The 27446-nt window shown below is 38.5% G+C and overlaps 2 protein-coding genes across 3 annotated transcripts; both read left to right on the top strand.

The window, feature by feature from the left end:
• The first annotated feature begins 222 nt into the window (after positions 1-222).
• On the top strand, positions 223-8742 carry sh3bgrl2 (SH3 domain binding glutamate-rich protein like 2). The gene is made up of 4 exons (XM_042390644.1): positions 223-507; positions 5739-5924; positions 6350-6430; positions 7313-8742. The coding sequence occupies exons 1-4, from the start codon at positions 463-465 to the stop codon at positions 7325-7327; spliced, it is 327 nt and encodes a 108-aa protein (XP_042246578.1). The 5' UTR covers positions 223-462; the 3' UTR covers positions 7328-8742.
• A 4367-nt stretch (positions 8743-13109) lies between these two features.
• LOC121882896 (scavenger receptor cysteine-rich type 1 protein M130-like) lies at positions 13110-27279 on the top strand. Of its 2 annotated transcripts, XR_006092181.1 has the most exons (19): positions 13110-13235; positions 14071-14108; positions 14244-14340; positions 14734-14760; positions 14914-15225; positions 17213-17506; positions 17633-17947; positions 18666-18959; positions 20419-20733; positions 21042-21341; positions 22049-22357; positions 22945-23259; positions 23578-23886; positions 23971-24264; positions 25136-25182; positions 25434-25474; positions 25579-25686; positions 26240-26324; positions 26439-26530. XR_006092181.1 is itself a non-coding variant. In XM_042391399.1 (18 exons), exons 3-18 carry the CDS (start codon positions 14289-14291, stop codon positions 26587-26589), a joined length of 3819 nt encoding a protein of 1272 aa, XP_042247333.1. In that variant the 5' UTR covers positions 13110-13235; positions 14071-14108; positions 14244-14288; the 3' UTR covers positions 26590-27279. The 2 variants fall into 2 exon arrangements, 1 of the variants encoding a protein (XP_042247333.1); XM_042391399.1 differs by having other exon boundaries at positions 25136-25474; positions 26439-27279.
• The last annotated feature ends 167 nt before the right edge of the window (positions 27280-27446 follow it).

The raw sequence follows: 27446 nt of genomic DNA, 5'->3' as shown, positions 1-27446 counted from the left end.
GTTAAAAAGGGGGAAACAAAATTGACTAGATGACATAAAAACACATGCACAAAATCTTAGACTTTGGACCTCAAATTTAGTCCATACTTTCCTAATATCACAATCTAGTTTAGTTTATTTCATAAGTTTTGTTCTCCAAACATCACGTGACCTCTGGTGCAAACAAAATGTTGTTTGTATTTTTTTTTTATTATTGTGAAACTGATCAGCGGAAGTGTTGTGTGTGCAGTGAGGTCCATAGACAGAGATTTCCATGGAGGACAGAGACTGAGCGGCGCAGTCAGCAGGAGCGCACGCCGCTTTATTATCATGGCTCAGTTTATACAGTAGTGGAGATGCGTGTCTTCTCTCATATAAAACAGTGTGTAGTTAAAGCGTAGTGCTACTTGTGGAAAATAAACGGAATTCAATACTAGAAAACAGTTTGTTTTGTCGACTGTCTGACATTAATTTGGGATTAAAATGGTCATCAAGGTTTACATCGCCTCCTCAACTGGCTCTGTCGCGGTGAGTGTTTGCAAATTCGAGCTTTATGACAGTTTCATAGGCTATAATGAGTGCAGGCATATTAAAAATGCACGTGGAAAAGCGTTATCCTCAACAGCCGAGTATTATAAGCAGTTCAAGTAATCAGCGTCAAGCAGACATGTAAGCAGTCTACTCAATAACTAAGATGCACAGTGTTAATTGGCTGGTTTCTTACACGCTCTGCGGTCTGGGTAATGCATGTGTCAATTCAACCTGTTGAATTTGTGTTTTAATGCATTTCACAAAAATAGTTAGTCATCTAGCAGTTTATCTGAAATGATTTTGCAGTCAGTCTGGGCTGCAACCTCACCTGTGCTTTCAAAGTGGAGAGCCTGAGGGAGCAAACGTCTCTCCACTACTGGCAGAACAAAATACTTGTTTGGTGTGCAAACAAGTCATGGGTGGTCAATTTGCAACTCCCTCAAGGATGTACATGAGTGCACCAAATAAGAGGAACACCCATATTAGTTATGACCTCAAAAATTACAACAGCATCAATGTAGGCTGTGTCTATTTGACACAGTCTAAACATAAATGAACATATTCAAAAACAGTATACAGCAGTTGTAAATGTATTAAACTTTTTAACTTGTTCACCCCTTGATTCATTCTAAGGAGGAGTTCCTAATGAGCTTCTTCTAAATACAGAAGAGTGATTTATGTCAGTGCAGTTGATGAGAAGGGACATTAACAGAGGGTGTCGTAGTGCCCCTCGGCAAACAACAGGCACATGCCAAAGAGTAAGTCCAGCTGATACTGAGTATGAGCAGAAAACCATCAAACAACACTCCGGTGGGAATGCTTAAAGTCTTAGGTAATGGGACAAATGACTAATATATTTATTTTATCTTGCTCCGTCTCTGGTGCGTTTACAAAAGGAGTTATTTTTAACGCTATGACACATACATTCACGCACACACACAAACACACACACTCTCACAAAGCAGGGTCCTTAACGCTTGAATAGGTTCACCATTTGGGTCAGTTATGTGAGTGTGGAGCTCATGTGAATGTAATTCACTCCGAATGCTGTTTGAATTGAGTTACAAGTGATTGAATAGAGAGGAAGGGTGAGACTGGATCCCTTAGCTGATTTAAAGTGAAATAGATGTGTGTATTTAAGGGGGGGGAAGGTGTGAGAGGTTATAGTAGTGTGAGAGAGATGGAGGAAGGCAATAAAACTGTGGGAATGTAACTTTGGAGAACACACAAGCAAAACATGAGCAGGGATATATGAGAAGAAAAGCCACAAAGTAAAACAATCGGAAATAATAATTGAAAAGACTTTTCCCTGCATAAGATGAGCAGTTCATCACTTAACGGCTGCAAATTAGTGGGGCGGAAATCATCAGCAAAGAATGAATTAAATGCAAATTAGGTTAACCCCCCCCTCACACACACACACTCCTCATTGGATGAGTAGCAAGATCAGTCTCCTCACATTTTACATTTGGCCATGTCAAATTTCCTGATAATTATTATGAATGTAGTTTGATAAATCTTCACATCATTTGATCTTTCACGCTCAAGAGAAGGCCTTCTCTTGATGTAGCATGCGCAGTCCAAGTTACAAATACATCTCAGGGGTAATAAGAGGGAAAAAAACACTCCCCTGCCCTCAAATCATCCATCTACCCCTTCACCTGTTTTTTAAGAGGAATTGAGGAAGGCGTGATACCACTCAGATCTGTTTCAAATCACAAGATGTCATGATTTGCAGTCTAAAATAGCTCCAAAACTTAAATTTTAGATGTGATATTTTTTCAAAACCTCTGTTTTGTTGCTCAGGATGGGTGCGATTTATTTTTATTTTATTCATTGATAGTATCGTAGGTCCTCAATTTCCCTCTGTCTGTTGGTGACTAAAGGATTAGTTCTGTCTTAACCTCCAGTTAATCCCTACATTTCAGAAAGTGCTCTCAAACAAAGCGTATGTGCTCATGTTCTGCAATAGCAGGAGTGTGTTTAGGATTACTCGTGATGTCATTTGTGTACAAGTCTCACACATAAACAGACACACATATAACATCTGGACACATCCATCCCCTGACACACACATACACACACTCACGCTCACAGGGGGCAGCTCTTTCATTATTTACACCCAGGCTGCCTGCCTTTCAGCTCACAGACCGGATCATTTATACTACAGTACCAGTCAAAAGTTTGGACACACCTTCCCATTTACTTAAATGAGAATGTGTGTCCAAACTTTTGACTTGCACTGTATGTTGGAGGCCACCAATGTGATATATAGACTCAGGCCAGAAACTGACTGATTCTATATGGGGTTTTTAACCTTTGACCAGAACAAACAGACATTTTTCTCTTTAAAGACAGTCAATATCTTTGTAATTCATTTACTTTATTGTGGGCTTCAAGGCCAGAACGCACAGAGCCTCACTGTTTGAGAGACACAACAGATTATTTGCAGACTTGTTTGGGTGTGTGTCTATAACTGCCTGTACAGAACAAGCCCTTACTGTCTACTGCTTAAGGTAAAACAATAGCTCCATTGTGGTGCCCATTATCCCAAAAATAATGGGTACACATGCATTTATACATACACAGATAACCACATCATTCAATTTTCATTCATCTTATGTTTGTGTTTGATTTTTCACCTTCTCTCTACGGGACAGGATAACAGACGATAATATTTAGCCATAAAATAAAATTTCTTGCACCCAGTTTGTTTTGTAGATTCAGTCCTTTGTGATAAATGATAGCAAATGCTCAGGCACACACATCAAGAGCAACAAGAATAGAGGAAATGCTTTAGTTGTCACAATGGATGATAAAACTTCAGGCAAAACAAAATAAATGGATAAACAAAATAGAACTTGTTGCAAATAGGAACCATGAGTGAATGATTATAGAATGCAAGATGCCGAGCCCGGTGCTCTAAACAACTTAATGTGAATGAAAATAAAGTGATACACACACATGACAAAACTGTTGAAAATTGGTTAAAATAAATATTTTTTTCAGCTGATCATACAAATTAGTTTAGTCAGAAATGCTTCTGATTATTGTTCCAATGGTATTTGTTTTTAGTCCTTCAAAACAGAGAGGAGACAGACAATGTTACTCCTACCACCTTGTGAAGCATGGTCACTTTTAGAGCTGCAACAATTACTCGATTAATCAATTAGTTGAACTAGAGAAAAACAAACATTTGCTGCTTCCAGCCTCTGAAATGTGAGGATTTGCAACTGTTCTTTGTCATATATGATGGTAAATTTAATATATTTGAGTTTTATACAAGCTGGTTGGACAACACAAGCAACTTTTGACATTTTTATAGATGATGAATCAAGTGAAAATAATCATTAGTTGCAGCCCTATAGTCGCTTAAGCTAGCTAGAACAGTAACAGGCCCAATACATTTATACTATGTGTCTATTTATGTGTGTTTACAACCTACCATGGGAGTTTTTTGTGTTTTCTGTCTGTGTTTTTCTGTTTTTTCTCTGCAGAACACAAACACTGTCATGCAGTCACGCTCAAACACAAACAAACAGAGTGTCCCAGAGCACATAGGACAATACCATGGGGAGCTGTTACATCCGTCCCAAACCACAGCTGGGAAAGTTCACTGCAATAAAAGTGTCCTTCGATTAAGAAAGACTAAACAGCACGCAGGGACAAATGTTCCACATTCTTTGTTTGCTCAGGAAGAGGAGTTATTGCTACAAATAACAACATGAATCATCTTAATCCATTATGTTTCAGATTAGAATAATAACTATAGTTATTGATTCATTCATTGATAGACAATAAATCCTAATTGCAGCCTAAAGCCTCTCTTGAAACGCTATCGATGTAAGTTCAAGGCATAGTGAAGAAAAAGGATGTCAGCTTTCTGATTTCAAACCTAAGCTCCTTCACTAATCAATAATCCTTCTTAATGTCCCCATTACCAACTGAGTCACTGTGCACTCAATACATGCGCCACACTCCTTATCCATTTGTGTGTGTGTGTGTGTGTGTGAGTGATAGAGAAAACCTGCTCTGGTTCAATGGGTGTCCGCTTACCGTTTGTCATTACAGGAGTGTATTAAACATAAAACAGCTTGGCCAAGACCAGCATACAGAGACAAGGGGGATGCCATACACACATACAGTAGTGCTGCACTTTATGCACTCATGTATATACATAAGGGCAACATCAGATCATACTTGTGTGGAACATGTACATTTGTTTGCTTTAGCTCGATATCGGGGAGACTCTGGATGAACTATGACCTGTAAGGAGAGATCATGTGATCGACAGGCATAGCCGAGCTAGCAGCAGGCTAGTTGAGCTTGTTTACTACCAACTGAACGCTGTGCAAGCTGATACTTTATCTTATAGACCACACTAACAATGGGTTAGCCAATGTTGATTTATGAGTTTTTAATTAAAAATGTTACAATGGACACATTTTAGTGGGAATTTATTATTAAAGTTGGTTGTGTATTTATTTACATTGGCATTGAGCTGTGTCCTTTTTTATTATCTGATGTCTCTCTGGACACACATTCTGATCAGAGTTGATGATTTTTTTGCTGGGCAACAGATCAAAGAATTTGAGGGAAAATTCTGCTTTTAGAACTATGATACAGAAACTGGAAAGTAACTTATGCTGAAAATTCTTGTGTGGTTTTCAAAATCTGATGAATTTGACATCTTGTTTGCGTGAATATTCTTCATGAATATGTCTGAATATTTTGGAGGGGGGTCGGCTGCTATGAGTGTTTAGTTTGTTTCTCATCATTTTAACATTTGTCGATGTTTTTTTTTTAAATGTTCCAAACACAAATCAAACTAAACAGAGGTGAAAAAATAAAGAAATAAGGCAAGTTGATTAACAGCTTTACTGTGTTTCTCTCTTTGCTGTACAAAGTTTTAGTCATTTTCCAGTAACAGTTGTGTTTTGTTCTTCTTCACCTTTTCTTTACTTGGTCTCTACCTTATGTTACAGTACAACTAGGCAAGCTAGCAAGGCTACTGAAAACTAGCCTACTAACAGCTTTGATTGTCTCCGTCGGTCACGTGATCCTCTCAATGCAGGTTGTAGTTGTCCGTCAGGTGGCTCCCCTCATTATTGATGAAGCAAAGTGTTTTAAATGTACATATTTATCTCCCTCACCGCCCATTCTCCACCCTACTTGACCATCTCTACCTCTCCCAAACCAATCCTCCCTCTTTTTATTGATTTCTACAGATAAAAAAGCATCAGCAGGCAGTGGTGGGTTTCCTAGAGGCCAATCGAATCAGTTTCCAGGAAGTAGACATCACTATGCTGGAGGAGCAGCGGCTCTGGATGTACCGTAATATCCCCCGGGACAAGCAGCCAGAGAAAGGCAACCCACTGCCGCCACAGATCTTCAATGAGGATCACTACTGTGGGGTATGATGGATATCAGTTTATAATGTTTATATTGGTATTAGGTTGCACTGCACACTTGGAGACCATGAGGTTTTTTTTGCTCACACTGGTTATGCCAGAAAATAGATCATGTCTATATTGGTTGAGCCACCTATGCTGGTGAATGAGTTTGATCAGTTAGAGCTTGCCAGTTTATATCCTCCACTGAGATTGCACACGCCTCTGTAATCCTGCCATAATCCAGTTTCATGGATGGGGCAGATTATCTGTTCAGGGCTGCTGTCACTCTCACTGGCCAAGGTAATCCAGAATTTCTCTCCAATGACATGAATTACATTAAAAGCAGCAGTGGATGGACTATTTGGAAGGGATGTTTAAAACCATCTTTCAAACTTGCCGAGATTACATAACACTCAACATCCTCATTTTTTCTATTTCCTCCTCAGGACTATGAAGACTTCTTTGACTCGAAGGAGAACAACACTGTGTTTGCATTCCTCGGGCTCAGTTCCAAACCATCAGTGAAAGTAAGGGACTGTACAGTATGTACACATTATATTCTCACGACTCAGCAACACATTGCTGTCTGTGTGGTATAAACCATACAGGAAACATGGTTTGCTCTCAATTGCAACTTGCTGACAGACCAAACACTGCAACATCTCTCCACTTTGCTGGATCAGCAGCTCTAGTTTCTATAAGCAACCTCTAAAATACGTGATTTATCACTCATTGGTATTTCATGCTCATCTACTTTTTTTAATCTGTTTTTGGTAAGGAGTTTTAAAAACATGAAGCCCAACACCTCAACTTTCAGTGGCCTTGTCTCCTTCCCTTAATCTGTTTCACAGATATCAAGATTTATTCTGGGTCTTCCGCCAATCCTCTCAGAATTTTTTGAATTTAAGATAATCATAGTTCCTACATCAACCAATGGACAGAGTTAATCTTAATGCTAAGATGATGAAAAAAAACTAATACCATATATGTTAGAGTATATGTCATCGTCATATTGGAACTGGACTATGTTTGCGCTTTTGAATACTAAATTACTGGGACCATTTGGTGATCCCTTCGTCAGACATCAAAGGAGCTTATTTTCATTTATCATTTTATTTACTTATTTGATTTTCCTCCAGTCATATCCTTTTCTGCCTCTCTTCTAGAGGCTGATTGGATAACTTGGTTAGAAGAGATCTGATTACGTATAAACCGGCAGGATATTGCAGATACATTCCCTCTGGAGATGCTCTTGAGCTTCCTGTTTTGAAGCTTCATCAACTCCCTAGACTACTGTACTGGACATAGAGAATCATTGTATGAATTGCAGATAATATACTGTAAATGTATAGATAATTAGACAAATGTTCAATCTCTACATGCTCTTTTTTTCCCCGCAATCTCTTCAGGATTCTGAGTCATAAATGAAGCTGCTGGTATGTGACGTCTAGAGAACAAAGAAACATGAGGACAAGAGCTGCACCACACCCTGTGTTACATCGCCTGCTCTTCTCTTCCATGATCTTTTTGCGTGGACGCCAGCATGTTGCCAAACATCACACCACATGGATTTCACCTTATGACCTCTCCTGACTCTTTTAACAACATTCCACCATCAATTGAATCTCTGACATACATCTGATAAGTCCCGAAGAGGCCACAGACACTTAGTGACAGAAAAAGGGGAGATTAACTTAACACTAATGGACAATGATGGGCATGTTTGTGTTTCCTTTTCATGCTTGATACTCTATGACTGAAAACACTGTTTCAAAATGCAGTAGCAGGAATTCTTTGTGAAGTAGAAGATGAATATGTAGCAGCTTTTGCACCTGCAGAACAATTGGTTTGGGAGAGTCTGCAATGCAGCAGACAAGGGAGAAGTGACACACCTGTATCATGTGTGTGTGTGTGCCTGCCTTAGTGTGTGCTCCTGTGTGTATCTGTCTCAATCAGCAGCTGTTAATGAAGGCTGTGTTAAGTGAGGGGACCTGAGAGGCATCACTTAATGCAACCTGAAACAACCCCACGGCCTAGCCGTTATGTCCGGATCTGGGTGTGTGTCTGTGTCCCAGAGGTGACAGAGGAGATACTGCAGCCTGCCACAAAGTAGATAGGACCAAATGCTAAGAACCCTAATATTAGGGATAAAAAACACCTAATATCATAGGCAGCAGTCATTTTTTAAATTTGTAGTAACTGCCATCAAATAAAACATACCTCTGCCAAACCAGTTCCAGTTCCAATCAAGGCTGCTGTAGAAAGAAAGCCTTGTTGCAATAGAGCCATATGGGCTGTAGGAATACACTGTACAGATTATTGTCTAAGACTTATCTGACAGAGGGTCTAGGAGATAAGAAATGATTGCTCAGGGATAACCGAGTGGCAAAGCTCCCAACCTCTGTGCACCAGACCGCCCTCTATGTTTTAAACGTTATGAAATGAACAGTTGACAGATTATGGCCCACTATTACTCCGTCCTCCAGTCTGTTTTCTATGTTGTTTCTCCCAGACACCAACACTAAGCATTTTCTCTTTATGTCTTCCCAATTAAATTATCATGGATGAGTGGTTGACTGATTCCTTTATGCTTACACATGAAGGACACACAAACAGATGCATTCCCTGTTAGCCATTCTTTGCTAAATGCTGTGCCATGTTGTGAAAGGACATGTAACCTTTACTTCAAATTTCTGTCACTGTTGACACAAACATTCCTAGTTTGCTGACTTATATCTTCATTTATTGTCAAATCGTAATTGTGATTTTTTTGTCAATGGTCGCTAACAAATCTGATGGACCACAAACTGACTAAATGTACTAATGTTGCACCACTCTGCCTGTGACTCTGCTGTGTCTATCTATATGTGTATATCACACAACAAAGCACATTTCCATATTTTAAAAATGTTTGCCCTAGTATGTTTCATGTGCAAATTGTTTTAAGTAATATACTAAAGAAAAAACTTTGGCTTCAGAAAGCAGAGTTTGAACAGCAGGTGGAAATGTAAAAGGTGCCACCTTTATTTGGAAAGGATCAATCTGAAGGCGCTTTGTAGTGGTGGTGGGGAGGTCATTTTGTTTTTTGTGATGCAGAAAACCCTGAATTGCCATCTGAACATACATATTTTAAAGGTTCTGTGTGGTTCATGTGGTGTCATGTAGGCATATCATACCTACAGAGCCAGAATGAACTCAGTGGATGGACATCAACACCTATTGGACCAACACACTTGTGCAACAGTTGCGAAAACTGGATAAGGGGATTGGACTCAAATACAGATAACAGAGACAGGAGTGGGACAAAAAAAAAATCAGTTTTTACTTTGTTAAAAGGCAGACTCACAGTTAAGCAACATGAAGGAAACCAAGCAAACAAAATCAAATGTCTGAGGCAGACAGAATTAAAAAAAAACAAAACAAACAGGCAATGTGCCACCAGAGCTAGAATGGAAACATAAGAAATTAAAGACAATCAAGCAGAGAGTATATGTATGAGCAGTCCACTATACATTTAGGAGCTAAGTAATGGGGAGCAGCCAGGCTGGTGAAGTGGGAAATGCTGCAGTGGCAGCTACTGGACAGGTGAGGAATAACAGATCAGATGTTGACAAATGCAAAAAGACAAAACAGGGCAAGTAGAGGCAGAGGAAGTAGATAGAGCAAATCAATGTATGTTATGTCTGTGTTGCAGCTGTTAAAGTCTTTAAAGCTGTTCTAATCAAAATTTTAATATTAACAATGGATGAAATGACTATGTGTAATGTGAAATGCCTTTCATGTAGTGACTAACCCAGAGTAAGCAGTTCACCTCACCTCTATGGAACTTTTCAGCATATTTCAGCTCACTGTTTTGGTTTTCTGGTCAGGATCTTTATTGTTTGGGTTCAGTCTCACCACTCATATCACTCTGTCCGGCAGCACCACTCAGCAATCTGATAAACCCACTGTACACTACTTGCCAAGTACCAGAAAGCACAGAAAAAATTAGCAACTAACTGATGTGACCTCGCTGTGCTGGATTCCTTGGCCTCTCCCTGCAGGAGCCTGATGGGTGGTTGGGTTGTCAAGGAGATTCAGCTCACCTGGACTGACTGGCTTCTATATAAGCTGGTGGCAGTCAGCCATTTGCTTGCCGTCTTCTGGCTTTGTTTTCTTGTGGTACTTTCATTTCCCTTTTAGTTATGTAAAATAAACCTATTTTTAGTTACAACTTATGTAGAGTTTGCCCTCCCTTCTCTAGCCTTAAGCTGGGTTGTGATAAATTTGGGGCTCATCCAGGATCAAATGAACCGTTTTGGTAAGAAATTCAACCTTTGTGGTAATTTAGGCTGCTTTTATTTTGCTACCTCCTGAGATAACAGGGTTTGTCAATTTGTTTGTAGGCATTTGGTTTTTGGTAAGACTGGACTGAAGAGTTTGCCTATTTGGTTATTTACTAGTTTGGGGAGTATCACACATGAGTTTTGTCTCTTTTTGGGGAGAGCAAATTTCTAGCCCCCCCCCCCCCCTCCTTTTTTTTTGTGTTGGGTTGCGGTTGAAATTTTGTAAGTGCATATCATTTGTGCATTTTGGTTTAAGATGTCCGTTGTTACTGGGGGTTTTCCCACTAGGTTTCGGTAACAAGCTCTAGAAGTGAGTTTGTTGCAGCTTGATCTCTTAAAGTGGCAGTGGAAGTGGGTAGAGCTATATGCTTTCTAGGAGTAACTACATAGCAGTTGCTTACTGGACCCACTGTTTTACAGTGAATAAATACCCATCAGTGGCTGCCTGAAGACTAGGGTTGAGCTTATGTAGTTACTTGTGTTGTACTTGTAACACTGATGAACACAGGAGAGCATTTAGCAGCTAAAGAGCCAGATATCTTTTCTTAGAAGGTAGTGGAGACTAGAGCAACAGTGTAAAAGCTTTTTTCTACAAATGCCACTACATGTGATGCTTTCTGTATCCTCATATCACCCAGCAGGTAAGCTAGTCATACCCAGTTGATGGAGTGCAACAAGGTTCTCTAGAATGCCTTCTTGTTTGTACTCCAAAACACTTTGGCTAAAGGGTGGAGTAACATCACACCAGCTGATTAGGACAAGAGCCAACAACAACATTACCATATAATTTCTGATCTAGCTGTAACGATGAGGCCATTCTCAGTCACAAACATGAAAAGAAAAAGTTTTTGTTTTTCAAGGTCCATTGCTTATGGCCAGTACTCCTGCTACTACTGGAAGAAGGAAATGTTGACGTTTGTTCATAATAAGTCCCCTTCTGATCTCTTCTGTTCTCGACTTGTCTCTCATTGTTTTTGAATTTGTGACATGTTCATCTTGTTTGTCAGTACCCTTGTTTGGATCTTGTTTGCCTTCTTGCCCCGGATGAGTTGTAATGTCATTTCCCATCAGAAGATGATGCATATCTGTGTCTGACAATGATTTACCCAGACATCAATATGTGCTTAACCTGCTGTCCTTGCCAAAACCTAAAAGGCAGTTCTGTCACTAGCAGAAAATACTGAAAGAAGACGGAGAAGACTGAGGTCAGTGGGTCTGCTACTCTTTTCATACTTCTATATCTGTCATTTTCATGTCAAACTGAATTTTCAAAGAACCACTGTAGCTTTGTTGTTCAAGCTAGAGGAAAAGATACAGGAAGAACACACCAAAAACATGATAAAAGCCTCAAAAATGACACAGGAAGAATCAAACAATGAAGTTCCAAGAAGGGCTTTTAATATAACTTCAAGTGTTAACATTATGATACTGACTGCAGTCTACAGAGTACGAGCAACATAGCTGCTAGTTCATATTGACACACCAGTTTATGTGGAAAGACCTTCATCTTATATTTAAATGAGATTTGCCTTTACTGCCTGTAATTGGATGTGCGTACATGCTAATGGCAACTTTTTATTCTATACAGTAATTATCTGGAACTTGCATATAATATAGACAGGACAGAGTATGAAGTTCTTAAAAAAAAGAATTAAAGCAGATCTAGCCAACCCCTGAATTATTAATAATGAAGTATGAACAATATTGTCTACCTATTTGGCTTGCAATAACTCAAATCTCCTTCCAACCTTGATGAATATTAAAAAATGATAGGTCTAAATTGTGTAGAATACAAGAGAAAACCAAGGATGAACCAGTTATGTATAATCTGTTCACTAGTTAAATTTAGTGCAACAGTTACTCAGTGTGTGCGAAAAATGATTTGTGTAAGAATGTTCGTGAAATAACATGACAAAGAAATAAAAAAGGGAAGTTTAATATGTGGTGGTTTTATAAGTGCACAGGATGTGCAGCTTTAACCGGATGCAAACTAAGGAAATTCATTGCATGCAAACAGATGGCCAAAACGCTGACTGGACGCGGTAATTAGGCAATATCACATTCAACTGTCACATCATCAAACTGTATGCTCTTAGGATGGCACTACAGTGACCCTAGGGTGTGGCACACAACATTTCAGGGGGCAACGTATCAAAAGCAAAAGAACAGCACTTCAGAAAAATGAACAAAGGTTAAAAACACATTTTAGAAGACAAATTAGCAAATGTGAATGTGCAACGTGTCAGAAATAATTGAACAAAAAACTTTTCAGTGGGAAAGCATTTATTAGAAAAAATAAAAATAAAATAACAAAAAAAGAAAATTCTGGTGATAACTGTGACCAACAGATGAAATCAGATTTAACCCATTTGCCACCAATGGAATTTATTTTACTATCTGAATTTAGAGTTGGCCTAAATGATCCTAGCTGGAATAAAAATAATATAATAAAATAACAATAACAGTATGTAATGTAAAATTCATATACACATATTTATTATATAAAACAATAAATATGTGCAAAATTTAAAAAGTACAGTACACACCCACCAATAATTCATGCCACAGTATAACACATGGTAGTTCACTAACAAAGAAAGTAGTTAACAGGTGAAATTAGGGCAAATTATGCTACTTAATATATATTTGATACTGGTGATTCTGCTTCCAGCTATTTCACTATTTTCCTTTGGAACACTTTGAGGACAGGTGGGGACACTTGTAGCATTAACTCCAAATGTCCAGTAGTGATATAAACAAATTCTTGTTTCTCCCAGAATTGGTTTTACAAGAAGACAGTAGGTTATTTTGCATAAAAGGAACTGAATCGGTACAAATCCTGCGGCTTACAGTTTCAGAGGAGGAAGTGTTTACCATTCCCTGTTCCAGTGAGTCCCTAGACAATAAGCTATGGGAGAAGAGCTGGTTGTGTGAGGTCAAGAATTTGTGAGAAGGACCACAGTTATTATTCTGAGGAGGAATATTCAGCATCAGTCCATTTTATTAGGTAAGAAAATTGAAGCCAAAGAATCACATCAGGAGTAGAAAATGTCAAAAATATAAACAAGGACTGACTATATTCAATTCATAAGCAATGCAATATTTGACAATTTTAGCATTAGAATATGAAAATGATGTTTGAAAAGTGTCAGGATTATAATAGAAATGAGAATGCAATGGACAAATACTTTTCAGTGTACTCCAAAGTAAAACTTATATTTATAAGATTGGATGTAAAATAGTTTCATTTATTAAGAAAAAGTCTGTTATTAGGTTTTTTCCCACCAAAGTGACCTGTTTATTTATGCTACTTGATAGTATGTCAGTGAATTAAAAAAAAAAAAAAAAAAAGAGGTGAAACAAGCTCTGATTATGTACCAATTTAACATAAAATGACTGAATGATAAGCAGAGGAAGGAGGGGACAGGTGGGGTTTAAGTGTTGGGAGTCAATGGTCGAGTGCTTGACATTTGCTCATAACAACTCTCCTTTTGATCTACCTTTGCCTCTCATTGGTCTGCAGCTGATGTTTTAACTTGTCAATAAATCACTGCTACTATCATATACAGCTGCTTGTCAGTGTATTGTTAAATGCAGGTTTATTTTCCTGTTGAATATGATGAGGTTTTTCAAATGGTAATGTAGACATTGTGTAAAACGAAATGAAATCCCCTCTCATCCTCTGTCTTTAATCATTGATCAAAATGTCAACATGTGCCTAGTTTGCAGTCCAAGTCCAGGCGGTCTCTTTTATTCATAACAATTACTGGATCTGTACATTGGGCTTCTATCCTTTGAATGTTTCAGCTATGCATAACTTTACTTTGAATTGTGTGTTTCAGTTCCTTTAACAGCTGCCCAGATGTATTGGATTTAACAGGTAAGAGGGCTGTTTGATCACCTTCATGGATTTTTGGTGAAAAAGCTTCTCTTGCTTGGCTAAAGAGAGATGAAGCAACACAACTGAAAGGTGAAAACATTTTTGTTTGAAGAGTAACAATACTTCTTTTTTCAGATTTACTGATTCCATGACAGGATTTGACCAACATAGAAGACACTAATGATCTTCATTTCTGCCAAAATGCTACATTTGTTTTTTTATTTGTCAATCGGTGAGTTTCTATTTCATCATCTATTTGGCTCTTGAGTGCAGCAATCAGAACCATAAGAAAGACTAAGAGAAGTTCTTAAAGTTCATCATTAAAAAAAAAATTTATATATAGTCTCATGTATAATATATTATAACAATAATAATGATATGTAATATTTTATATTTCTGAGAGTATTCCTTCTATGATCATATTGATCATAGAAGGATCTATGATCAAAGTAGAGATTTGAGTATGTGTTATGTTTTTTGGGACACTTAAAAATGAATTGGTACATCTCAAGGAGATTATCCTGATATATAATAAATTTGACCAATTACAGCACTGTTGCACTTAAAATAATCATGACAAAACGCTGGGTTTTCAAACTTGCTTGACTATGCATTTCTCCTTTAGGTCTACTGAGTCTACCGCTGCTTACAGGTCAGTAAGTTCTATTAACCTTCCATGGCTGAAAACCTGTGCATAATAAATAGTTACCAGATTTCAAAAGTCCTGGTCTAATCAAAAAAAAAAAAAAAGAACTGCCATCACCTCCTGCACCTCACCTCTTGCATTTTTATTTGTCATTTCTAGAATGTGAAAAAGTTAAGCTGGTGGGGCCCTCCCGATGCTCTGGTAGAGTGGAGGTCTACCACAGAGACACTTGGGGAACGGTGTGTGACGATCACTGGAGCATTGCCAACGCTGACGTGGTATGTCGAGAGTTAAAGTGTGGGACAGTTCTTGAGGCCAAAAAAAGCGCCTTCTTTGGAGAGGGAAAGGAAAATATCTGGTTAGATGATGTGGAGTGTACTGGGCGTGAGTCTTCCATCTTCGACTGTCAGCACAGACCACTCGGAGACAATAACTGTGGTCACAGCGAAGATGCTGGTGTTGTCTGTTCAGGTGAGACTTATCTTAGTTATGTTTGCAGTACTTGAGCCATTTCACTGTTATTTAAATTTGGACTACTCATGATGGGATACTACTCAATTTGACACTCATTTTTATGCATTAACCTGAAAACACAGGTATAGCTCATACAACCAAGCATCACAAAACCCTGTATTACAAGTTTCATCTTCAATTTATATCAAGGCCAGAAATGTGGAACTGCCTAGAGAAATTGGGAAATACAGCTGTGAAGAGAAGCAGCTGACAAAGCATTTATCTTTGCAAATTATCATATTATTACATCTTATGAACAAAAACCTAACCGATCGCTACTTGTATTGGCAGTGCTGTTGCAGCAGAGGCACGTGAATGTCTGCTGCAAATGTAAAGTACAAAGGGCATGAGGCAGGGATGGGTGATAAACCAAAACTTTGCAGTCACCAGCTGTACTTTATTTTACTATTTATTTTATTTACTATTTATTTAACATACATTTCTGTGTGTTTGTGTTTACAGTCACATGCTTCCGCCTCATGTCACATTTGTTCCACATCTTGGTTCCAAACAAAGCAGGGAGCTACATGAGTGCTAATGATTTTTAATAACAGAACTGTTGAAAAAAAACAAAATATTAAAACATTATTTCTGAACCTTGGGTAGAAATGATACATGCTTTGTTCTATGTTCAGTTAAAGTCCTTTAAATGTCAGTTGGTTTGTTGGTGGTAAGGGCAGTTTAATCCTACAGTAAACACTCCAGTAGCAGCTACTTTGTCAGAAATACAACAGAAGATTAACTGGTGTATCTGTTTACAGTGCAGCCAAACAAATTAAGAATACATTTATAATTATTTTGACTGCACCAATCTGTCTGTGTTCATGAAGTTATTCAAAACTCTCCTTTTCTGAACTGCTTTTAATATGCGATTAATTTCCTTGTTCTTTTAGTGTGGTTTTCCGTTGCCTCATTGTGTAGTTGTGTAAAGCATGAGAATCTTGAAAAGCACTCTATAAATAAAATGTACAATTGCATAATCTGACCACCAATTCTGCACACGGCACATGTAGTTCTCCAAACAACAGCAGGGAACAGTTAAGGCATTGGTTACTTTTGTGTACAACCTGTCGCCTGCAGCTCTTCATCTAACAGCTCACTGTGGCTGCTTCTTCTTGTTACACTGCAATTTTCAAAACTGACTGTCAAAAAATGCTGAAAATGGCCGTTGTCTTGTAGACGGTTTTAATGAATGATTTCTGTCAGCTCTTACCATGGTGAAAAATACATTATAGGAGAGTATCATGGGAGAGTGAATAGTGAACTGTGAGGCTGATGTACTGTAAATGAAATAAAATTAGAAACAGTAATGGTGGATTATAGGATTACATCGTTTCCTGTAAATCTGTCGTGCAATTTGAATCCATCTTGGTAATGGTGCACTCTGCCACTGACAATGAAAACTACTATATGAAGAGATAATAACAGAATGTAAATGCATTAAATGGCTCCATAACAGTCAAATGTGATATTTATTTATGCTGATATTTATTTACGTACTTGCTATTGTATCTTAGAAAGATTTCAAGGCCCTGAAAACTTGTTTTTCTCAATCAGCTTCTTACTATCAATGATGGGGTTCTACATTAACGCAAAATGTTTTGACCAAGTGAGTTTTGTTTATTTTAATTGAGAGATTGTTGCAATATTGTTTTGTTTGAACTCTTCTCAAAGATTTGAAGTGCATTTGGGAAAAGGAGATGTCACATATTTCTATACATCAATCAGAATTTAGCAAAGCTTATCTCAAAATATGACAACAGTTGTTGAGTGGTTTGCTTGTGTTCCCAAGTCTCTGTCGAATCAGATCAAACCCACACATGGGAAAATCATTTTTTCCTGGACAGTGCAGACAGTCAGAATTTCCAATCCATAAGATTTTCTGGAGTGCAACAGCTTTGTAGTAAGTCTTACCTATTGAAATTTCTATCTACATCATTTGCAGAACATGTGAAGCTGGTCAATGGAAGCAATCGGTGTAACGGCAGGCTGGAAGTCTACCATGATGGCCACTGGAAAAGAGTGTGTAGCAGTGACTGGGGTGAGGAGGAAGCCGAAGTGATCTGCCGAGAGATTAACTGTGGTACCCCTGTCATTAAGGCTGAAGTGCCATATTTTGGAGAGGGTCGTGAGATGGTTGGAGTCAAAACCAACTGTTTTGGAAATGAGAGCTCTCTTTCAAAGTGCACACTTCAAGAATTCAAGGAAAGCTGTACTGATGCTACTGTAATTTGTGCAAGTAAGTCATCCATGTGATCAAACTACTCTATCAGCAATAATGAAGAAATTAACCCAGTTAGATTGGTATTATCTTTGAACGGCTTGTGAATAAACATGCATTTGATTCATCTTTTCAACCTGACAGACAGTAAACCGATTCGGCTGATGAATGGGACAAATCGATGCTCTGGCCGAGTGGAAGTCTACCATGATGGACAGTGGGGAACAGTTTGTGATGACAGATGGGGGATGCAGGAAGCAGCCGTTGCATGCCGAGAGATGAACTGTGGGGTGCCTCTGTCAGTCAAGTACAAGGCCCACTTTGGCAGAGGCCATGATCAGGTTTGGATGGACGATGTTGAGTGTACTGGTCATGAGAAGTCCCTTGCTGAATGCCCACACAGAGGGTTTGGAGAACATGACTGTGACCACCATGAAGATGCCGGTCTTGTATGCTCAGGTAACACATGCTATATTACTTTGTCGCTATGCCAAAATCAGCGTTTTTTGTCAAAGCCCCACTGAAATCAATTTAGGTTGGTCAAAATCCAGATGACACCCCAATTTAGAGTGCTTGAACAGTTAACAAGAAACTTGGAAAATTATGACTTTGTATTGAAAGAACCCAGGAGCTGGAAACATCATGTAGATCTTTTTCATCTCTAATGAATAGTGAATTGGAAATCGAAGAAACAATCCCACATTTACATTTGTGTGAAGTGGTGATGCATAGCTATTTCTGGAAAGTATTCATCCAAACTTCCTCATACATGTTTGGTTAATCTACTGTATATTACATGATATTTGAGATAAAATGTGTGATGATCTTGCTGATCTTGCACAAGCTTCACTAGCTAATACTAAGATTTTTTTGATTTAGTTTTTGGATTTTTTCCCAGCAAATTAAACCCTTTCCATTAATTACTGACTCTCTTGAACATTACTTTGTACCAGAACTATTATTTATAAACCTTGTTTCTAACCATGTGACAAACCATTGCATGTCACAATCATCCCTTTGCTGTTCCCCTTTTTGTGGTTGTTCTTTGGTGCACAATCTGTTCTCCTTACCAAACTACCATCCTATGGCGCATGGTAAAATATGTAATTAATGAGACATTAACATTTTTCTTGAACATTTTAAATACAAGACTTCTTTTTTATTGCTTCCTTTCCAGAGACAATCCGATTGATCAATGGGACTGACCGCTGCTCAGGTAGTTTGCAGGTCTTCCATGATGGCCAATGGGGAAAAGTTTGTGATAGTAGCTGGAGCCTGAAAGACACTGCAATGGTGTGTAGGGAACTCAGTTGTGGAGATCCTAAAAAACCCAGAGATAGTCCCGATTTTGGTGACAGCAGTGGACTGAGAGGGTTCACAAGTACATGCTCTGGCAATGTGAGCTCTATCGCCCAGTGCGCACTTCATGTAAACCAAGGGAGATGTAGAGGGGTTTCTATTTCATGTGCAGGTAAGACACAGAAGCAACAACAATAGCATGTGGTCATTAAAAACAAGATTGCGTTTTATGCCTTAGGTCTTTATTTCTTGTTTACATGTGAAAACTTTGGCCTCTGACAATAAATTAAAGGGGTCATCAAAAACAAATCCTCTGAGGGGCCCACCTAAAGTGTTAGATGGGTCATCCAACCCACTGTTAGACATTACCATGCTTAAAGATTAAGGCGGGTGAAATTCTATATATTTGTTTTTGTCAACAAATCCCATGAAATAACTAAAACCAATACTTTCCTTACCTTACCTTCCCTGCCCTGTCTGTTCCCCAGAGACCATTCTGTCCTCCTGTAGATGTAAATCTTTAAAAATGGGTCAGGAATATATACATTCATCTTTAAAAAAGGCTAAGTAATTTCTGAAAATGGTTGTAATCAATATTTTTATAATAACAAGAGAATTACCATCCAACTCTTAATTCCCCTCAGCTCAGCAGAGCTTTATAGCAGATTATAGCTCATTGTTTTGGTTTTCCAGCATGCAACTTTACTGTTTACTGCACCAATTGTACTCCAAATGAGTGCTAACATTGCTCCGTGTCTGCTGGATGTGTAAATACTATAGGAAACTGCACGCCACAGCTGGTTTCCACTGCACCCAAGTGGCCAAAAGAAAACATTTACTGGGGCTTCAAAATAGCTGGCCACTGTAGTGTCTATCAAGCATTACTCAAACAGTGTATGTGTTGGGTAATATTTTCAACTGCCAATTTAGTGTGTTTTTGAGTAAGCCTACTCATCACAGCAGGCCAGTGTGTGTGGGATTGACTCAAAATAATACAGTGGCCATATTCATGGTAATGAATGAACTTGTCACCCAGTGCAACAGTGTGGTTCAGATGTGCTGTTTTTAAAAGCAACAGTGGATGTCTATGGCACAGAGTGATAAACTATATCAGGCTTTGGTTTCACAGATAATACTTTATTTAATGAATGAATGTATTGTTGGTTTTGGTCCTTCCCTTGAATTTATTGATAATATCTCCAGACTTATCCTCCCTGTCACTAGTGTGACGAAAAATGTATGAAAATTAAAATATTAATAGAATTGGTATTCATTTATTTGGATTGTCCGATATTCAACTCTGCGGTACAGTTAAAATAAAATTAATTGGGTTAGGAGGTACAAAAGGCCAGAGGTTAAGGTCATCACTATCACTAAAGCAATGTTACTTGGTTAACAGTATCTAGCTGTGATCAGTTGAATCTTTTATAATGTTTTTTTTATGCAGCTGTCTTTTTATGTTATGTTGTAAATAGCTCAATAATAATGTTTTTTTTCACATTATGAACAATAAAGTCCCTAACTGACTTACAAACTTCTAAGATGAGTACATTTGGCACTCTAAATACACCATAATATTGTATTGTTTGACTTTATTTTGAGCGCTTTAACATCAGAGAACCTGTCCTTAGGTAATCCACCATTGAGGCTTGCCAATGGCACTGGCCGATGCTCTGGCAGAGTGGAGATTCTGCATGATGGCCAGTGGGGAACGGTGTGTGATGATGAGTGGGACATCAGAGATGCTCAGGTGGTGTGCAGAGCTATCGACTGTGGAACAGCACAGACATCCAAATCTAGTGCCTTCTTTGGTCAAGGCCAAGGACCCATTTGGCTGGATGATGTTGACTGTTCTGGTAATGAGACTTCCCTTTTGCACTGCCGACGCCCTTCCTTTGGAGAAAATAACTGTGGCCATGGCGAAGATGCCAGCGTGATATGTTCAGGTAAGCAAGTCAATTTACTATCTTATTTATTTGTCTGTTACCACTGCTCTTTGTTAGCATGTAACATATTTACTTGATTTCACAGTGTCATCTATGCTAACATTTATCTGTTGCCTTCAAGACTTCAGATGAATATTTTGCAAATTATTCTGAAGAATTAAAATATGATATCAGCTATTTTCACTACAGTATACCAATAACAAAATCACATATGGTTTGAATTAAATGAATTGAATTGAATTAACCAGTTATTTCTTCATATTTTTCAATCATGTGCAAACACCAACTAATTTTCTTTTGCTTTCTAGCTACTATTAGACTGATAAATGGGACTGACCAGTGCTCAGGCAGGGTGGAGTTCTACCATGGTGGCCAGTGGGCTACAGCATATAATGTTAACTGGGGAATGAATGAAGCTACAGTGGTGTGCAGAGAGATGAACTGTGGAGATCCTGTTAAGGTCTCAGGGTCATTTGGTCAAAGTGGAGAAATGAGAGGGTATAAAATCAGTTGCGGTGGTAGAGAGAGCTCTCTCACACAGTGCACACTGAGAGAATATGTCAGGACCAGCCATGATACTATCGAAGAGGCATCTGTTGTATGTTCAGGTAAGACTTAAAGTTAAATTCTCCTCACTATTTGTTTAAGTTGATTCTGCAACCCTTTTTTTCAAAAGACATCTGAGAACTGGCGTTAGGAGGTGTGCAGTCAACATCCATGGCGCACAACTGACTGGAGCATGTCATAGTCCGATAGCCTGCGAACACTCATACAAGACGTTTTTTCCTCCTTTTTTCAAAAAGCCCCAATCAGCACACTCAGTGCTGTGTTTTATATTGAGAGAAGGGAGGTTTAGCTAGTATAAGTGGTCACTGGTCGGCAAATGACCAGTTGGTCAAAACCCAAAGCAATGAGTAACCTCAGCATTGTACACAGAGTGGCTAATGTACTGAGGCACAGAGTCACAAATGGGACTAAGCAAGGCTAACAACGTTGGCCCCCCGTTAACTGCCTGTGTATCCATTGGCATTCGATATTACAATTTTTAGTGCCTGCCCACACAGAAATTGCTCCAATCAATTTACAGTACAGATATTGTCAGTTTGTACCAAAGATTCCTGCTCCCTGGAGAACACTGCCGTAGGGGGTGATATGACAGCAGAAAAATACAACTTCAATTTTTTTCGTATAGGTAGTTACAATTTTTACCAAATACATATCAAGTCAAAATAAACACCTGGGATGGTTTCTTAGAAAAATTAATTTTAATTTAAACTGGATTGCATTCGTATTCATGTATGTCTGAACTTTCCAGGTAATGCAAAGTTGGCCGATGGGCACAATAAATGTGTTGGAAGAGTGGAGTTTTTTGACAAAGGCCAGTGGGGGAATGTGTGTGGGGAATCCTGGGACATGAATGATGCAACAGTGGTGTGCAGACAGCTGAACTGCGGGAGGGCACATACAATCACCACCATGGCTGAGTATGGCCATGGCACAGGGCAGACCTGGATTGAACGGATTGAATGCAACGGATTGGAGTCCTCACTGACTCAGTGCTCACAAGGACCATTTAGAGACAAAACCTGCAACATCACTTCAGTTGCTGGTGTTGTCTGCACAGGTAAGAGAAAGTATACACAAAAAATGAAAATGAAAATGAATGTTTGTTCAGTTGTTGCTCCTATTTCTTCATATTCCCTTATGTCTATTTTTCTTTTTTCGCTTTTTTCGCTCTGTTTTACCAAACTTGCTCTCACTGTGATATATTCAGTCTCTCCATTCACTTCATAAATATCTAAATTCAATCCATCTTATGAAAGACGAAAGAAAAAATTGTATATGTTTCTTGTTTTATACATAACAACAAATATATTGGTGAATACAAGACTTCATGTTTAGGAGTACATTGCTATCACTACATGAACTTGTAGACATGGTTAGAGATGAGTTCCCCTTTGATTAAGAAAAAAGAGATTAATTCAATTCATTTTAACTTCAGAAGTAAGCTCGTCAGCTGAGGTGATACACCTGTGATGATGAGCATGTTAGAACCATGGACAGCATAGAAAGAGAGAGAGAGAGAGAGAGAGAGAGACGGCGCTATAACTTTTTTAAACAATTTTTTTATCTACTATATCTGTGACAGCATTAAAATGAATCTGAAATGTCTGAAGCTGTGTAATCATTTTAGTTTATTTGACTTCACAGGAAGTTTGGAGGTCCGGTTGGCTAATGGTAATGATGAGTGCTCTGGTAGAGTAGAGGTCCGTCATGGCGAGACGTGGCAAACTGTGTGTGACACTGATTGGACCCTGAGTAAAGCTGAGGTGGTGTGTGAGCTGCTGGAGTGTGGACGAGCTGTTAACAATCCCGGTGGTGCCCATTTTGGCCAAGGCAGTGGGGCAGTAGTGATGGCTAGTGATTCATGTTTTTCCAACGTGTCATCTGTTCAGCAATGCTCAGTCAAAGGTTTCAGAGCAGCGACATGTGGCCATGAACATGACGCTGGTGCTGTCTGTGCAGGTAAGGCTTTTCTAAATGATGCATTAAAATTTTCCACATGAAATTTGACAAATAATATACTTTTTACACACAATATTACCAATTAAAGTCACCAAATGTTCCCTTTTTGCTGTTGAAATTGGGTTATGATGTAATAGCGAGAACAAACAGTATCTTATATATGTGAAATGTGTAAAATGGATTGTGTTTTAAAATGAAAATGTTATGTGTTTTAGAGTGATTTATGTGTATTAATTAACATGTTCACCATTAAGCAAGAGATTTTAATGCAAATACACTTTAATTTATTATTATCCATTTATTTGTTTTAATTTGCAGCACAGCTTCGGTTGGTCAGTGGCTCAAATCAATGCTCCGGTAGAGTGGAGCTTCTCTATAAAGGCCAGTGGGGAACTGTATGTGATGATGAGTGGGGAATAAGTAATGCTGATGTGGTATGTAGACAGCTTGGCTGTGGTCATGCGGTTGCCGCTCCTACAAGTGCCCACTTTGGTAGAGGTACTGGTCCAATATGGCTGGATAATGTGGACTGTACAGGCCAAGAGTCTGCCCTCACACATTGCACGCATGCCGGTTTGGGAGAAAATAACTGTGGGCATGGTGAAGATGCTGGTGTTATCTGTTTAGGTAAGAGACCTGTCTCATTTTAAATCTATGAATGAAGTTATATTCATTTAACAACAACTTACTACAATCTGTTATTTGTTTCAGGTGCTTTACAGAAGCCCCAAATCACTGTGAGTCCTGGTCCAGAGGTAAACTGGGGTGAAAGAGTCGAAATCACCTGCACTGTGGTAACAGAGCACTTGGGTGGTACATTTATCTTAAAAAAGAACCAAGGATCATTTAAAATGGAAAAATACTCTGAAAATGAAGCTGCAACCTTTGTCTTCCCTAAAGTGGACTTTATCCAAAAGGGGTCATACTTCTGTGAATATCAAAAGAAATTGCCGAATCAAATCATCTATTTTCCTCAAGGAAATATAGCTGAGCTCACTGTCACAGGTTAATATTTTTGTGCTTTGTTTGTCTGGTTGAACATAATTGACTATTCTCTAAGCCATGCCCCCCTTAGTTACTGTTGCTACACCTGTCAAGCTTTCCATTCTCATACAGCACGAGTGCAGTTTGCAATGGTAACAGTCACAGATTTACCCCACAAAATTCTTATTAGTTTTTGAATTAGTGGCTCTTGATTTTAGACAGAGGTAGACAAAAGCAGAATCTCATTTCTAGCTGAAGACCATTGATTCTGTCGGCTAAAATGACAATACTGTCACCGTAACTAACGCTAACGAATTAAGCTAACGTTAGCTAGAGCCAGCTTCATTTGTTGGTTGGAAATGCTGTCTCGGGCTGAGGTTTTAATGCGTCCAGCTGACTTCTGTCATATAATTATCTTGTAAAAGGTTTTCAATATGCACATGTCGGCTACATACATGATTTCTGCTAAAAGACTGAAGTTAAAGCTGCAAGTCTGAGGAAAATAGCATCCTCAACAGCTGATGACCGATGTAGAAAACATGTAACACTAAATGAGATACTAAGCCAGACAAGCTAACTGCATAAATGCTAATTGCTTACAGCAGATTAACGCATTGTTTAGTCCATTCCTTACACTTTGCTCTTGTGCTTTTGGTTTTGGAAAGGCTAAAAAAAAGACACAACCCTCCAAACTCTTTACATGCGGAGTATTGCTTTTACTAGAGCCCCGTTTCAAAATGTGGAGAATTGCAAAGCTTGACAGTCCTGACTAGATATAGTTGCTAAGCTAAGATTGGACTTTTGCTGTTCAGGGGGAGTCAATTGTTGAAATTTTCATTATGCAAGATTTGCTGTCTACTATAGTTTGTAAAATTCTCTCTTTATTCCTCAGTGAAATTGGAGAAGCCAAGCATCTCCATGACATCTCCTCATGCGATGGTGATTTACCGCCCTGACAAAATATCAGTCCCCGAGGGCAGCAGCTTCTCCATCACATGCTCTATTCATTCCACATATCCTGATGGTTACTTCTATCTGACAAAGTCTAATGAGAATGTCACTGAAGCAAAGTCAGCGTTTGGCCACTCAATCTTCTATTTGGCATACTTTGAATTCCCTGAAATAGAGTATAACCAACAAGGAGAGTATAGCTGTGTCTATGGTGTTAACATTTCCACGATGTCCTTCAGTTCTGTTCCCTCGAAGTCACTCCAAGTCAATGTTGTTGGTGGTAAGACCCAAAGAGTCCTTTTGATTTTATTTTGTATTTCTGCATTGGTTATAGCTACTTTTCTCTTTTACTAACCCTACTCCATGATGTTTTAATACATACAGCAGCCTCATCCTCTTCAGTCGTCTCAGGAGTTGTGGGTGGGCTAGTGCTGTTGCTAGTCCTGCTGGTTATGGGTTACCTGGTCTGGAGAAGAAGAGGGCGGAATTCTGGTGAGTGGCAGACATGCACTCATTTTACATTATAAAAAACTACTGCAATGCCCCCTTTGTTTTAATGAGACATAACGTATCTAGATTGCGTAAAGCTGCAATATTTTTACATTGACAACAGAAAAAAATACTATGAGACAGGCTGTACTTGTAGTGATGAACCCACAGATAATTATAACTGGACAAGACTGCCCCCCTAAGAAAAACAATGGAATGTGTGGGGTTTAGTTGTAGGATAGTGATGCCACGTACTTCAGTGCACCAATCAGAGTTTAGCAACATTTGAATCAGAATCCGATGACACTTGTCAGGCTTTTTGGTCACTGTCAATCAAATCTGATCAAACCACACCCACACAGTCAAGATGAAGCAGATTAGATGAGTTTCGAGTGTTAAACTCCTAATAAGTACTACATAAAGATGATTTTTTCACTTTGCTTGCTGCTTATTTAGTCAGAAATATATAGTGGTATAAAGAAATACTTAAGATTAGAAATTTTTAGGGACTTTAAATGAATGACTCTTACAGGTATATGCTATGTTCACCTTTCAGGAACCATGGTTACGTTTAGTAACAGGTTTGGAGGAGCAATCAGACAAGGTATGGAAGACAGAGGCAATGGAGCACTCGATGGAAGGTAGGAAGAAAAGGAGAACGTTGCTGATGTTATTCGCTGACATATTTATTTGAGATCAAACCACTTGAAAGACATCCCAGTGATTGTAATTGTGACCTTCCTTATCTCCCTCAGGAACCGTAACACCCAAGTGAATGAGCGTGGACAAAGTCACACTTCGGAGGACAAGATTGCTGATCTTGACTCTGATAACACCGTTGAGAGGGTCCCCGAAGACCTGGCTGGGAGAGTGTGTTACGAGCTTGAACCACTCGTTCTCTCGTGATATAAAAATAATCCAAGGAATTCCTTATGTCATGTGATTTCACTAAATTTGAAGAGTAATGTAAAACCATGCTGAAAAACAATGAATGTTTCAAGTCTGTTGCACCCGTGACCACACCCAGTAGTGATACTGCCACACCCTGAAGTACATTTCTACATTACTGCAGCAGAGATGAAGCAATTGGAGGCCAGCAAAAATAAGATTCTCAGTTGGTGTTATGTTGCTCTTTAAGGTAGATCATAGGAGCAATAGATATGTGTGTTGTGTTTTTACACCTCTTTTTAAGTAAACCAATAATTCATAAATCTAGCAACTTCATATTTCCTCATATAGATGCTGTGTTATTTGCTTTAAAAGATTTAGGAAAATAAACTTTGCAAAAAATTAAAATGTGATTTTAAACGTTTCCATAACAAAGATATATAATATGATGCTTGAGTAAACAGGCATCACATTTTTCTCTTGTTAATGTTTGATTCTTTTCATACTCTTTTAAACGTTCTGAATGTTACCTGTGGTGTATTTTCTGTGAGATTCTGCCAATCAAAAAGCTAATTCTGCAGATCAAAGATATTGATCATGGATAGCACATTTGCTTTGCTTTTTACATTGTCTTTATATTGCATAATAATTTGCTTGTTTTCAGTGTATGTGAATGCTGATCAATAAATCTGGATTTCTTACAACACACTTTTTCACTTGCCAGAGATTTTTTATCTGGTTTTACCTAAAATTACTAATATGATAACATATATTATATAAATATCACAAGTCAAAGTCTTGCATTCAAAATTTTATGAGTGCATATGTATTATTAGCAAAAGGAAATACAGTAGTGGTAGTGTGTGTGTGTGTGT

This window comes from Thunnus maccoyii, chromosome 17, assembly GCF_910596095.1.
Source record: "Thunnus maccoyii chromosome 17, fThuMac1.1, whole genome shotgun sequence".
Classification (NCBI taxonomy): domain Eukaryota; kingdom Metazoa; phylum Chordata; class Actinopteri; order Scombriformes; family Scombridae; genus Thunnus; species Thunnus maccoyii.
This window is presented reverse-complemented; position numbering and strand designations above follow the sequence as displayed.